The sequence below is a fragment of the Mirounga angustirostris genome, unplaced genomic scaffold (genome assembly GCF_029215605.1).
Source record: "Mirounga angustirostris isolate CCGP_5_RB_7025 unplaced genomic scaffold, mMirAng1.0.hap1 SCAF_6, whole genome shotgun sequence".
Taxonomy (NCBI): Eukaryota; Metazoa; Chordata; class Mammalia; order Carnivora; family Phocidae; genus Mirounga; species Mirounga angustirostris.
Window position 1 is genome coordinate 120,952,046 of NW_026991714.1, and position 15,304 is coordinate 120,967,349.

The window sequence follows — 15,304 nt, forward strand, 5'->3', positions numbered from 1 at the left end:
TTGTTTTTTTCCTTGGGTAACATGGATAGTTATTCTCTTTCAGAAACTGTATCCTGTCTCTTACTATTTCTGTCTCATTGATGTCAGACATTTAGATTATAGCAAATGAATACAATTCTTTTTTTGTGTGTTTTTTGAAAGAGCGAGAGAGAGAGAGAGAGTGCATGGATGCCTATGGTGGGGGAAAGGGCAGAGGCAGAGGGAGAGGGTGAGAGAGAATCTTAAGCAGGCTCCACACTGGGTTCCATGCAGGGCTCTATCTCATGACCCTGAGATCATGACCTGCGCTAAAACCAAGAGTCAGATGCTTAACCGACTGAGCCACCCAGCTGCCCCAATTAATACAATTCTTAATTTTAATTGATTGTAAATGTAATTCATGACCTACCTTCCTCCATGTAAGCTGTTTCTCAGTTCATGACCAAAACCAAACCTCCAAACCAGGGAAGTCATAATCTGTAAAGATCAGATATATGGAAAACAACTCCTCATATTCTTAAGGCCTGAGGTAATGAGTGTGTAAAGTTTTATTAAATGAGGCTAATTATTACATGACAGAACTCTTTGGTCAATAAAACTATTGACATGATTTAGTGAGTAATAGAGGTTTCTTTTTCTTTGGAAGTAAGGGAGGGGGAATTCATATCCATGTCATCCAAAATGAGAAAGGAAACAAATCCAAGATTTTTAGGCAAGAGTTAAAGCAACTTTGAAGTAAGAGTATTTGTTTCCGTAATTGATAAGCATGAAACTTTTTGGAGAAAGGATTAACATCAAAATAGTAAAACTAATAGTTAACATTTCCTGAGCCACTCACTATGTGCTTATTCCTGTCATCAATATAGATACAGGTTCTATTACTAGCCTAGTTTTCTAATGAGGAAACCAAGGCTTTGAAAGCACATGAGAGTATTTAGATCCTCTGAGAGTAGTAGTGGTGATTTTTGTGCCTGAAATGCATCCACTTTTGAGTTGCTCTGTTTCTAGAACATATTCTTGCAATTTGAAATTGTAGCAGTTTCTCATACCTCTGCATCAACCTGTCTATAACTTTTTAGGTATATGTTCTAAGGTAGATCAGCTTTTTATATATTAGCTGTTTGGAAATGTTTAAATTGATAAGCAGCTGTTTAAAAACAAGCAAAACACCTATGATCCAAAAAGTATTTTAACATGATTTGACTTCTTTGGCTTTACAGAAGTTCAATTTCTTAAGTGTGCTGTTTCTCAGATATTCTAGAACTTGAAGTTAGCACTAACAAAACAATTATGAACACCTGTCTACATGTAGATAAATCTGATAATACCTGCATTTTCCTCTACTTTGAGACGAGTAAAAATACTGACAGACTTTATTCATAGTCAGTCTTGGATATGTATTGTCAGCTGATGTGTATTTTAGAGATGTTGGTCGACCTAATGGACTGAACAGTGAATAAGAATGCTGGATGCATGTTCAGCTCTTTCTTGGCCTTTAGTGTAGCTTCTTCATTTTGTAAGTTTAAATCCCTATCATGTTGTGTGCCTGAAAAGAACTTGTTTTTAAAGATGCCAAGTATGAGCAAAGGTAAAATTATGTTTTATTAATATGATCCAGCTAGATTTTGTAAAATTTTTCAACTTAAGTAATTACTACTATTTTTGGACTACTTGACCCATCAGATTATCAGCATTACTTTTCTAGTAGTGTTATCAGTTAAGAAGCAACTGGTGCTCTAGACCTGTCAAAGTGGTTCTCCTAGCATAAGGTGACATCTTGGTGTATTTGCTTAGTTTTGAGGTACACTGAAAGTAATTTGTTACTAAATAATAGTTAAGATAGCAAAGTTTGCTAATTGTTTACTTTTTTAAAAAATTCCTTTAATATTATCCTTTTAATATCAGTTACACTGCTTTCCTCTATGGGTGAGAAGTGGAATTAAAGTTCTCTCGTTGAGAATTTGTATAATTCTCAGCTATGGGAAAATACTTCATGTCAATATTAGAGGAAAAGTTCAGGTGTCATAATTTCAACCTCTTCCTCTCCCACACCTTTCTTATAGGAACTTTGCCAGTTAATCAATCTTTGGGCAGAGAGATTCTGTGCCTTGGAGGAAAAGTGTGAAAACATCCAGAAACCACTTAGTAGCATCCAAGAAAATACAGAACAGTAAGCAGTTTTTAATTCTCTTTAACTTTTCAGGCACCTGGGTGGCTCAGTTGTTAAGCGTCTGCCTTCGGCTCAGGTCGCGATCCCAGGATCCTGGGATCGAGTCCCACATCGGGCTACCTGCTCGGCAGGAAGCCTGTTTCTCTCTCTCCCACTCCCCCTGCTTGTGTTCCCTCTCTCGCTGTCTCTCTCTCTCTGTTGAAAAATAATAAATAAAATCTTAAAAAAAAAATTCTCTTTAACTTTTCTCCGCCTGAAATTATTTCAGAATAGACGGCTTCAAACAGTACAAATAATACTATCAACCCGATTTCTCATTTAACATTTTATGGTTGTTTTCTCATTCTCATTCCCTTTCTCTCTTCCCAGCCCCTTCTAATATTTTACATATAGATATCTTTTCTGAACTAGCTGTGCATAGGTTGCATCCATAATGCTCACTTTCCCCTAAATACTTCAGTCTGTATTTCCTAAAAATAAGGATATTCTCTTATATTACCATAATACAATTATTTTAAATCAGAAAATTAGTATTGGTAACTTCTATTACCTAGTATTACAGACCTAATTCAAATTTTGCCAGTTTCTCACTGGTGTTCTTTATAAGAAAAGAAAAAGATTTTCTTCCTGCTCTAGGATTTAATCTAGGATCACACATTGCATTTGATTGTCATGTCTCTTGAATCTCCTTTAATCTGGAGTAGTTTCATAGTGTTTGTCTTTTATGACCTTTGCTTTTTCAACAGCATAGAATATTTATTTAGTACAGTGTCCCTCAGTTGGGGTTGGCCTTCATAATTAATTGGAATTTCTCTGTAGCTCCTTTCAAGATATTTTTCTTTGCCTTTAGTTTTTGGAGGTTTGATTATATTATGTTGTCTTATATATTTTTTGAGGTTATCCTATTTGGATTTACTCAGCTTCTTGAATCTGTACACTTATGCCTCTCACCAATTATGGAAATTTTCATCCATTATTTGAATGTTTTTCAGCTCTATATTCTTTCTCCTCTGCTTGTAGGCTTTGATGACACAAATGTTAGATCTTTTATTGTGGTCCCATAGGTCTCTGAGGCTATAGTTTATTTTCTCTTTGTTGTTCAGATTGAGTAAATTTTATGAACTGTCTTCATGTTCCTTTGCCATCTCTAACCTGTAGAACCCATTCAATGAGGTGTTTTATTTCAGTTACTGGGTTTTTCAGTTTTTTAATTTTCATTTCCTTTTTTTTTATCTCTCTTAATTCCTTTGCTAAGATTTTATTTTTTCCAAAAGTGTTTTAATTGCTCATTGAAACATTTTTGTATGGCTGCTTTAAAATCCTTGACAGATTATTCCAACATCTGAATTATCTCAATGTTGGCACCTGTTGTCTTTTCTCATTCAAGTTGTGATTTTCCAGAATGGTTTTGATTGTATCTTGAACATTTTGATTATTATGTTAGGAGATTCAGAATCCTATTTAAGTTTTCTTTTTTGGCAGGCATTCACTTTTGTTTAGGTTTAATGTGAAGGCCCTGGCCCAGTTTTGCGAGCTTTGGTTCCAAAGACAATTTTACTTTCAGAGCCTTTGCATTCTAATATGCTTCGTTTGGTGCTACCCAAATGAAAAAAATGTGTGTTCTGCTTTTGATGGATGAAATGTTCTATACAGGTCAATTAGGTCTATTGATTGTGTTATTTGGGTCATCTGTATCCTTACTGAGTTTCTGCCTATTTGTTCTATCAATTACTAAGAGAGGGGTGTTAATCTCCAATTACAATTTTAGATTTGTCTATTTCTCATCAGTTTTATCAGTTTTTGCTGCATATATGTGATGCTCTGTTGTTAGATGCATACACATTTAGTGTTGATATGTCTTGGAGAACTGACTGCTTTATCATCATGTAATGTCCCATTTTATCCCTGATAATCTTCCTTGTTCTGAAGTCTGAAGTCTATATCTGAAACTAATATAAGTACTTAGCTTTCCTTTCATTGCTATTTGCATATAATGTACTTCCATCCCTTTACTTTTGGCCTACATCTTTATATTTAAAGTGGATTTCTTGCAGATAACATGTAATTGGATCTTGCTTTTTCGTCACATTTAACAATGTATGACTTTTAACTGGTGTGTTTAGACCATTTTCATTTAAAGTATTGGTATAGTTGGATTAAAATCTCCCATTTTGCTGTTTTCTATTTGTTGCATATTCTGTGCTTTGTTTCCTTTTATTCCTTTCTGAATTTAAGTTGAGTGTTTTTATGTTTTCATTTTATCTCTTCCATTGATTTATCATTTATACTTTTTTTCTTCCTTTTGTTTTTTTAAGAGAGAATGTGCATGAGAGTGGCGGTGGGGGGTTGGGGGGGTGGGAGAGGGAGAGAATCCTAAGCAGGCTCTGAGATCATGACCTGAGCTAAAACCAAGAGTTAGACACTTAACCGACTGAGCTACCCAGGCACCTCTTATCATTTATACTTTTAAGTTACCTTTTCTAAAAATAGTTTTTCTAGGATTAATGATACATATTTTTAAATAATGTTAATACACTTCCAAGTAATTTGCTATTTCAGCTGTGATAAAAGGACCTTATAACAGTATGTTCCCAATTTCTCCTTCCCATCTCTTTTGCATTGTTTTCATATATTTTGCTTTGGCATATGCTGTATACACCCAGGACACTGTTACTCTAATCGCTTTATTTATTTTTTATTTATTTTTTTAATGTGGCTACTAGAATTTTTTTTTTTGCTGCTAGAATTTTTTTAAGATTTATTTATTTATTTATTTGACAGAGAGTGAGAGAGAGCAAAAGAGGGAACACAAGCAGGGGGAGTGGGAGAGGGAGAAGCAGGCTTCCCGCTGAGCAGGGAGCCCGATGCGGGGCTCGATCCCAGGACCCTGGGATCATGACCTGAGCCGAAGGCAGACGCTTAACGACTGGGCCACCCAGGCGCCCCTAGAATTTTTTTTTTAATGACTTTATTTATTTATTTGACAGAGAGGCAGAGACAGAGAGTACAAGCAGGCAGAGTAGCAGGCAGAGGGAGAGGGAGAAGCAGGCTCCCCGCTAAGCAGGGAGCCCGACACAGGGCTCAATCCCAGGACCCCAGGATCATGACCGGAGCCAAAGGCAGTCGTTTAACCAACTGAGCCACCCAGGCTCCCTGCTACTAGAAAATTTTTAATTATGTGGCTCATATTATATCTATTGAACAGTGCTGTCCTAGAATTCTAGCTGTCACCTATTTTACTACGTAACTCCTATCACTGGTTTTCCAATTCTGTTGATCTTATTATATCATTATATCATGCCCCATTCTGAACTCTTCTTTCTAGACTCTGAAGTGTCTAGGAAGTGTTTCCCCACTTTTTTTTCTAGTGTTTAGACTTAAGGATTTCTGGCTTCTTCAATAGCTCTGAAGGGAATACTGGAATAGGATTGAAATGGCTATGGAACTATGATATACTCTTTTTAAGCCCCCTACAAGCCATTTTCCCCAATCTTTCTGACATTTATTGCCTATAGCAGTGGTTTTCAAAGTGTGGTCCAGGGACCGTGTAAAAGAATGAGCCAGGAGTAGGGCCCAGGAATCTAGGGGAGGTTTCTGTATACTGAAGTTCGAGACCCACTCACTGCCTGTGGCACTTACTGTCATGGATTGTAGTCACTCCTGAATAAATTTCGTCTTCCTGCTAGGTTGTGATTCCTTGAGGGACTAGATTTGTGTTGATAGTTTCCAAGCTTATCACTTGACTTTCTTTTCCTTTTTCAGTCATTTCCATTTAACCTGTAGTTGAACTTTGGTTTTCAACCTATTTGCTTCCTCCTTTGGTTTCCTCACATGGTCTACCATCTAGTGGTAGTAGAGAGTAACTTTCATTCACCAAAGTTTACCTCTGAAGTCCTGAAAGGACTTTAGTTTTCTATCAGGGGCATATTGCAGAGTGTACTGTGTGTGCTAGGTGTATAGTTTGTCACACCCAATATAATCTTCTTAATTATCAGAAAGCTTTATAGTTGCCTTTGTTTTACAACATTTATAATTTTTTCCATTTATTTAAGGTCTTGGACAAGGCAAAACTACTTAAGATCAGAATGATTGATTGTGGACAGTTTAGGGACTAGACTAGAGGCTGCAGGTGATGCCCTTAAGAAATATAATCTAGTAGGAGGAAAAAAATCTAGATTTTATTTTAGTAACTATACAGTCATTACTCTATGAGGTACAAAGTAAAGCATCATATCTGGAGGAGAGCTGGAAAGGTTTTATGAGAAAAGAGACATTTCCAAAGGTCATTTAATGGCCGATGTGATGTCAGTCTGCTGTGAAAAGACACTGGCCAAAGCATCCATCGTCAATGTAGAAGATTGATTAAGAACATGGGCTCTGGAGCCAGACTGCCTGGGTTCAAATATGCCATTTTTGAACTGTGTGACCTTGGGCAAGTTATAGGTCTTTTGAGTCTCAGTTTTCCATTTTAACAATGTTCTCTTTTTCTATAGGACATCTAAGGATATAATCAGCAAAACAGCCTCTCAGAGTACACAGTTTTGTGCTGATTGTGATGGCTTGTCACAGGAACTCAGACGCTGTAACCAAGAAGGTACAAAATTGGTTGAAGAGTCTGTGAAACACTGTGATAAACTCAGTAGCAACCTTGAAGTAGTATCTCAAGAGACTGAACAGAGATGCGAGGCCCTGGACGCAAGCACGCTTGCTTTTTCTGAACAGTGGGTATCTTGCTTAAACAAAAGGGAAGAAGAACTTCAGAACTTATTGGAGGTAATAACGTTGTATTTGGAACCTACTTTGGAGAGAATAGTAATAATCAGAAAATTAAATATTCCTGGCTTAGAATTGGTTTCAAAACAGATGATATTTTAAAATACTGAATGAATTAAATTTTTAAAGTGTAATAGTTGGTATCCTTATTCATGATCTAGTCTCATGTACATATCTTCTAGAGCTTGAAATAATTTAACTCTTGTGTCTATCTGTCCTGCATCTATCCTTGGTTTTTGACTTGTTAGTTCTTTCAGTTAAGGGCACCCTGTTTTTTTAATGTAATTCAAACCTACTATTGCTTTAAATATTTAGGATATTGTTCTGATTGGTCAAAGGATACTTGATAGTTTTGTGTGTTTGCTTGATCTTAATACTTGCATGAGCCCTTTATGGCTTGGTTTTTCTTTCTGTGCTATAAAAGGATTTTACTAATATTCTCAGGAACTAGGTAAAAGAATATAAGTTAAAAAAAAAAGTATTTTAAGCTCTATATAAGCTATCTTTACCAAAAGGAACCAGGGCTAATGGAGAAATAGCTGATTTCAGGTTTAAACAGGAAATATACCAGATAAGCCTAGAGATGCTGTCATACCAGAAGGTAAGGGAGCTATTAAAGATTAGTGGGGTTGAATCAAAAAAACATAGGAGCCCACCTGATGACACTCCTTTGTTTAAATATGGTATAATTTGAGTTTCAAAAGGAATAATTGCTATAATTGATTAAAATACATTAAATATATTAAAGCTTATGCATTCATAAAAATTTCATAGGTCTCCTTTGGATCATATTAGGGAGGCAGTGCATTATTCTGAAAACTGGTAAATAAAGGGAAACAGTTGAGCATCCATATGTCTTTGCCAAAAGAATTCTATCATGGTTTAGCAGGATAGTGGATGGAGAAAAGTGTTTCATAGAAGAATCCCAGCTAATGTAGAAGGAATGACAGAATTTGAAAACCACTGTTTTGCAATCCTAGTGAGATAACCCCCACGGACATTAATTACTATCTACACCATTTGAAAAAAACTGATGGAGAACTGTATTTTTATTTATTTATTTATTTTTTAAAGGTAGGGGTGTGTGTGTGTGTGTGTGTGTGTGTGTGTGTGTGTGTTTAAGTAATCTCTACACCCAGCATGGGGCTCGAGCTCATGACCCTGAGATCAAGAGTCTCACACTCTTCTGACTGAGCCAGCCAGACACCCCTTGATAGAGAACTTTATAATTAATAGGGTGATTACAGGCAAACTCACTAATGAATCTTTTTTTTCTTTTAAATTTTATTTATTTTTTAAAGTAAACTCTACTCCCAATATGGGGCTTGAACTCACAAACCTGAGATCAAGATCTGTATGCTCTACCAACTGAGCCAGCTAGGTCCCCTACTGATTAATCTTAACATGAGAGATAGAACCAGACATATGTGCTTTTAGCAGCACCTACAAAATATTCTTGCCAAACACTTAAAAAAGTATGAGGAAAGCTATCCTCTTATTAAGAGAGCTAAGACCAGAGGGTCTTCAGACCTAGTTTGCGTGGGATAGTCCTTGTTTACATCTGTTGTTTGGAGGTAATTGTTTTTAAGAATGGCCCTTTTCACTCTGAAAAGTATCCCAGTTTGGGTGATAAATTATATAGTCATCTACTTAAGACAAATCAACCAAATCTAATGATAAATTCAAATTGTGAAAAACATTTGAGATAATTGGGGAAGTTTGCATGCTGACTAGATATTTGCTATAAAGAAATCAATGTAAGTTTTTCAGATATGAGAGTGGTCTTAAAAAGCTCTTAACTCATAGAAGTGTATACTGAAATAAATGGATGAAATGATACAGGATTTCCTTTAAAATAATTCTATGGGAGGAGGAATAAGTGGTTAATCTTGTTTGATCTATACCCCATGTATTGATAAATGTTGAGACTGGGTAAATACAAGGGGGTTAATTATACTATTCTCTCTACTTTTGCATGTGTTTTTAAAACTTTTTACTATGGAAAATTTCAAGATAAGGGGAAATAATATATTGAATAAAACACTGACAGCTTTGATTTTAATAACGAAAGCTCATTTGCATCATTTACAGGTTATAAACCAAGGCTGTAAGGCTGCAAGTTCAGAGATAACTGAAAAATTAAATGGACATAAGGCAGCTAATGAGAACCAGCATAACACTTTTTTTGGTCAGATAACTACTGACGAAGAAAAGTTAATGGCACAAAGTCTAGAACTTAACGAAACCATAAAAATGGGTTTGACTAAGCTTAATTGCTTTCTACAACAGGACCTGAAACTGGATATTCCAACAGGTACTTTATTTATTTATTTATTTATTTTTAAGATTTTATTTATTTATTTGACAGAGAGAGATATAGCGAGAGCAGGAACACAAGCAGGGGGAGAGGGAGAAGCAGGCTTCCCGCAGAGCGGGGAGCCCGATGTGGGACTCGATCCCAGGACCCTGGGATCATGACCTGAGCCAAAGGCAGACGCTTAACGACTGAGCCACCCAGGCGCCCCTCAACAGGTTCTTTAAAGGGAAAGAGAATTGTTAAAATTTTTGAGGTTGAAGTCAACCTTGTACTGTGCCAGATGTTCAGAAAAACCAGGTCCTGCCATTGCCCGGTAAGAATTTTCCATCTCACTGTAGTCACCTCAAATGGAAAGAGTGGAACCCTAAAATACCTTTAATCAAGATTAGATGTCATGATATGGGTGTCATGTACTTGTCATAAAATTCGGGCATTACAATCAATAAAATTTTACAAATATTTAGGGAGCTGGCTTGGTTAAGAGAAGATTTTTATTTATTTTTATTTTTAAGATTTTATTTATTTTAGAGTGTGTGTGCAAGCAGGGTGGGAGCAGAGGGGGAGGGAGAGGGACAAGCAGACTCCAGGCTGAGCAGAGCCCAAGGGGGGGCTTGAGATCATGACCTGAGCTAAAATTCAAGAGTCAGAAGCTTAACCAACTGAGCCACCCAGGCAGGCACCCCTTTATTTTTATTTTTTTAAGAGAGAGAGAGCACAGAGGAGTCGAGGAGTGGGGGTGGGTGGAGAGGGGCAGAAGGAGAGAATCTTTTTTTTTTTTTAAGAGAAGATATTCTATTTTTTTAAAGATTTTATTTATTTATTTGAGAGAGCGTGCAGGAGCAGGGGGGAGAGGGAGAAGAAAGCTCCCTCCTGAGCCCCCTGGGAGCCTGATGCGGGGCTTGATCTCACGACCCTGGGATCATGACCTGAACTGAAGGCAGCCACTTAACCAACTGAGCCACCCAGGCGCCCCAAAGAGGAGATATTTTAAAAGCAAATAAAAAGAAAAGCCAGCAACCATCTATGTAGCACAGTTTGTAAAAGGGCATTGTAATACCAGAAGTAGTTGAGGAATGTAATTACATAAATGTCGTTTACTGGAAAAAGCTCAGCGTATTGTGTATTTCCTTATGTGTACCTCTCATTTTGTCAGATGGCAAAGATCATTTTAGGCTATAGTGATTTCGGGAAGCCTTCATGGAAGCAGGTATGCAAGCTATTGAACAGGATGAGTAATTGAACTATTCTTTGGATTGCATTTAGGGTCACAGACCCTGTAAATTTACTAAAAATCACTGAATAGATGTCATGGTATGTAAATTCTACTTCAAAGCTTTAAAAAAAAAAATAAAACAATTATAAAAGGAGATGATGCTAAAGAATGTTAGTTTATTTTTTCCACAAGGGTCCTGTAATATTTATTTCCACTCTTCAATGAAATTAGGAACATAAGTGTTAAGCAGAAAGGCAAGTGCTTGTGTAAAATATGTATTAGAGCATGAGTTCATTATAAAGAAATGTAATTGGGGGGCGCCTGGGTGGCTCACTCGGTTGAGTATCTGCCTTCAGCTCAGGTCGTGATCTCAGGGTCCTGGGATCGAGCCCCGCGTCGGGCTCCCTGCTCAGCGGGGAGTCTGCTTGTCGCTCTGCTCCTCCCCCCGCTCATTCTCTCTCCTTCTCTCTCTCAAATAAATAAAATCTTTAAAGAAAAAAAAAAAAAGAAATGTAATTGTTAATATTTAGTTGCCACCAAATTTAAATGAAATGATTATCCTATCAAAGATCTCATTGGGAAAGCTGTACTCTTATTCCAGGAATGCTACCATTTCTCAGAACACTTCGATTCCTTTTAGAACCTATAGCACATCTTTTGTACATCCTCAGGTGGATAATTTCATGTTTTTGTGGTAGGTTGAATCCTGAAAATAGTTGAGTCTATCTAAGATCATTTGTCAAGTTAGGAAATAGTAGTTGTAAGCAATCTGTGCATAACAAGTAACAAGACTGATTCCCATGTGTGGCAATGGCTATATCTTTGGAAGCCAGAGACTCATTGGGAAGTATACATTCTAACAAAAAAAATCTCACTCATATACCACACTTCAATCTTTTCCTATTTATGTAATGTCCACTAAAGGTACGACACCACAGAGGAAAAATTACCTCTACCCATCAACGCTGGTGAGAACCGAACCACGTGAACAGCTCCTTGATCAGCTGAAAAGGAAGCAGCCTGAACTGTTAATGATGCTAGACTGCTCAGAAAACAACAAGGAAGAGATCAGTCAGGTAAAATTTTAGAACTCTCGCATAAACTCCTTATGTCATCATCTTCATATGAAGAATTTTATTCTTTGCCCTTAAATCCTACCCTGTTGCATTAATGGTAGTCGTCTGACCCTTAAGCCTATTGCTTTTAATCTGGACATTTTAAAATTATTAAAGTAATAATAATAACCAATATTTATGTTGTGCTTATTATGTGCCAGAGCCTGTTCTAAGCACTTTCCATACATATTTACTCAGTTAATACTCTCAGTAGCCTTATGAAGTGGGTGCTAGTACCAACCCCGTTTGAGAGGTGAGGAAACTAAGAATTTCCAAGTCATAGGACGGAGTTGCAAGTAGAACCTAGGAGAGCCCCACAAACTGTGCTCTTACGTAGTAATTACAGATGAGTTGGGAAGTAGAAAATAAAAAATAAACTGTAATCCCATTATTCTGAGATTACTACTTTTAATATTACAGGTACTTCTCTATGAAAAAACATATTTGGGATTATTTTCATTATTTATTTTTTTAAATTTCAAAGTTTTTTTTTGTTTTTTGTTTTTTTTAAATTTTTATTATTTATTTATTTGAGAGAGAGAGTGAGAGAGAGAGAGAGCACAAGAGGGGGGAGCGGGAGAGGGAGAAGCAGACTCCCTGTTGAGCAGGGAGCCCGATGCGGGACTCGATCCCGGGACTCCAGGATCATGACCTGAGCCGAAGGCAGTCGCCCAACCAACTGAGCCACCCAGGCGCCCTGTTTTTTTTTAAGTAATCTCCCCACCCAGCATGGGGCTTGAACTTACAACGCTGAGATCAAGAGTCCCATACTCTTCCAACTTAGCCAGCCAGGCACCCTCATTATTTTTTAGACTTCCTACTAATTTGGTTGAGGTTTAACTTTTATACAATGGACATTGTGTTATTTTCAAAGAAGAAAGCTGCACGTATTTTGTGAAGATTTTTAAGTCCTTGGACTTAATCACTCATCTACCTTCTTATGTTAGGACTTGGATGAAGAAAAGTCAGTTCTAGGGCACTCTGTTGAAGAACTTCCAGGTCAAGAGCCATCTATAGATGCTAGTGTGGATTGTTCATCAAGTGGTGGGATTCCGTTTTTCCAGGTACATGATTATATCCTGTCACATAACCCTTCCACATCTGAAATAAGTCAGTCGTTGGCTATTGAATATGAAGGTATTACTCTTAGTGGGCGGAACAGCAAAATATTTTGTCATTCCTTTGGGATGGCTTGTTAACTTTTCTGATTTAAATTATTTACACAAATATGATAATTGATCAGGGGTTTTCTGTAGGAAAATTAAAGGCAAGGTTTAACTTAATCTCCATCCTCAGATAGTACTCTTTAGCTGTTACGGTTTTCCCCTTTCCACTTCCTACATATGCAGAATGGATACTGAGAGCAGTCATTTCTCTCTCCCCTCTACCTTTGACAAGAAGTCCTGGAGCCTATATCTGCTCATACTCAGACTTTGAAAGCTAAGAAGTTTAAAAGACAGAGACTGAAGGCCTCTCAGGTTATATTAGTTTCTCCTACCTGTGGCTTTTCTCTTATTAAGGATTCCCCCATGTTTCCTGAGCCTCCTTACCTGCCTTGATCTTGTACAGTTAAATCCTGTGACCTCTCCCAACTCCTTTTCAACACTCTTGGGAGCATGGCATTATAAACTGCCCAGCATCTTTCCTTTTATTTTGAAGACATGAGCCTAGACACAGTCTGTGATGGAAGGATTTTCTCACATAAGACACTGATGTCTACATTTTACAGTCGAAGTGCTGCTTCTGATAAGTGTATGTTCTTGTACCTCGTAGACTTGCAGGTCTTCCCACCAAGGCCTAAAGAAAGACCCTCCATCTGCGATTTAAGCTGTTAGAACTTCTAGCTTAATTTCTGTTAAATTCCTCTCTCTTTGTACTCAAGGTAGTTTTGTCCCCAGATCCTTCCTACCTTTTGCTTTACTCTTTACTATGAGAGAACTCTAAATATATTTCTTTTCATTTTTCAACCCTCTCTTCTATCTTTAAAGTTAAGGAAAGAAGGAAAGTTAAGAAAAGAGAACCCTAAAAAAAAAGAAAAGAGAACCCTAGTGACTACCAAATCCCCTGGCTGGAAATCCCTTCATTACTACCATTTATGGCATTTTGAAGGCTAGACTTAGTGGTTCAGCTAGGGCAGGGAAGGCCCTACCGTACCAGAAAAGATTTGGGATTGGATTTTAGACCTTGAGCTGAAGTCTGAAAATTATTTTTTCCCTGCTAGCAGTCTCATGGGGCAATTTTCTGGGTTTGAAATTCTGAAGTTGGTTTATGATTTGTCTCAGCGTGGATGATTGGTTGTGCAATGAATGTCATTAGTCTCCTAAAGCTCTCTATGGGCAAATGTGAGAATTCCAATGAAATATAATTCCTAAGTGAGAAGTATGAAATAAGTTTAAGATAAAAGCTAAAATACAGTTAAAAAAATGTCTTGAGTTAGCCATATATCAGATTCTCTGCTTAAAATAGAATTGCCTTTTTTGTATGATATCAAATCTTTGTTTTCCTAGCGCAGGATTTCTCAATAGCAGCACTATTGACATTTTGAGCTGGATGATCCTTTGTTGTGGTGGACTATCTTGTTATTATATGATGTTTAGCAGAATCCCTGGCTTCTACCCACTAGAAGCCAGCAGCACCTCCTAGTTTTAACAACCAAAAATGTCTCCAGATATTACCAAATGTCCTTTGGGGGGTAAAATTGCTCCCTGTTGAGAACCATTGCCCTACAGTAAAATCTTTAATTATGCCTTGGAAAATCATGCAGAGAATTAATACTTCTTTCACCTCACTCCTTCCATTGATGGTAAGATGAGGAAGGCATTCATTTCTACTTGCCAAACAAATTGTTGGCTCCAATTTGTGCTGAGCCTTTTCCACACTTAATTTCTTGCCTATAACCCAGAGAACTTTGAAAATAGAGTGTAGCTAATATGTATCAAATGTTACTTTATATTGACTTAATTTCTCCCATTATGTCCACAGCATAAAAAGTCACATGGAAAAGACAAAGAAAACAGAGGCATTAATTCAGTGGAGAGGTCTAAAGTGGAAGAAACTACAGAGCATTCTGTTACAAGGAGCAGACTACCTCTACGAGCCCAGATAAATCTTTAGTTAACTTGAGGGATTGGTGATTCTATTTTTAAGAAAAATGAAAAATAAAACCTGTAACTCCAGAACTTGAGCCTTATGTATAGATGAAAAACAAATGGAAAATATCAAGGCAATACTGTAAATTCAGTTGGATTTAATATGTCTACTCATTTTTCTGTCATCCCTGTAGTTCACTGTGTATTAAGTTGGGTTTTATTTGGGACTTGCATTGAGTAAATATGTATTTTTAGCTTTTGATATAAAATAACCCTTTCCTAAAAAATGAAAAATATTTTTCTCAAAAAAAATAATAAAAAAAGGAAAAATATTTTTCTTGTATTTCACTAGGCAGCATATATATAGAAGTTGTACTGTTCTTCTAGGCTTTAACTTACATAGGTAAATATTGCCAACTCGGTCTTGGGAAGGACCATCTCTACTTTTCTTGCTATGATTGAATTATGTCTGTATCTGCTTGCCTCCTTCCCTAGACTTTTCCATTCTGCATTCTCAGCTCACTTTGTCCTTTTTCATTTGTGACCAAACCATTTGTAGAGCTACAAAATGGTATCCATTCTTATTATGAGATAGTGTGAATTTTACCTAGAAGTCTTAACACTTTCTGTGGTTCTAAAATTACTGTC

General features: G+C 36.9%; 1 protein-coding gene across 1 annotated transcript in view; it reads left to right on the plus strand.

Moving 5' to 3' along the window:
- Positions 1–14,746, plus strand: part of KIF11 (kinesin family member 11) — a 42,122-nt gene extending 27,376 nt beyond the window's left edge. The window contains exons 17-22 of the mRNA XM_045878428.3: positions 2,043–2,149; positions 6,643–6,922; positions 9,014–9,236; positions 11,377–11,528; positions 12,515–12,631; positions 14,550–14,746. Coding sequence (XP_045734384.1) covers positions 2,043–2,149; positions 6,643–6,922; positions 9,014–9,236; positions 11,377–11,528; positions 12,515–12,631; positions 14,550–14,681 — 1,011 coding nt within the window. The 3' untranslated portion in view covers positions 14,682–14,746. The remainder of the gene's footprint in view (positions 1–2,042; positions 2,150–6,642; positions 6,923–9,013; positions 9,237–11,376; positions 11,529–12,514; positions 12,632–14,549) is intronic.
- Positions 14,747–15,304: the final 558 nt, after the last annotated feature.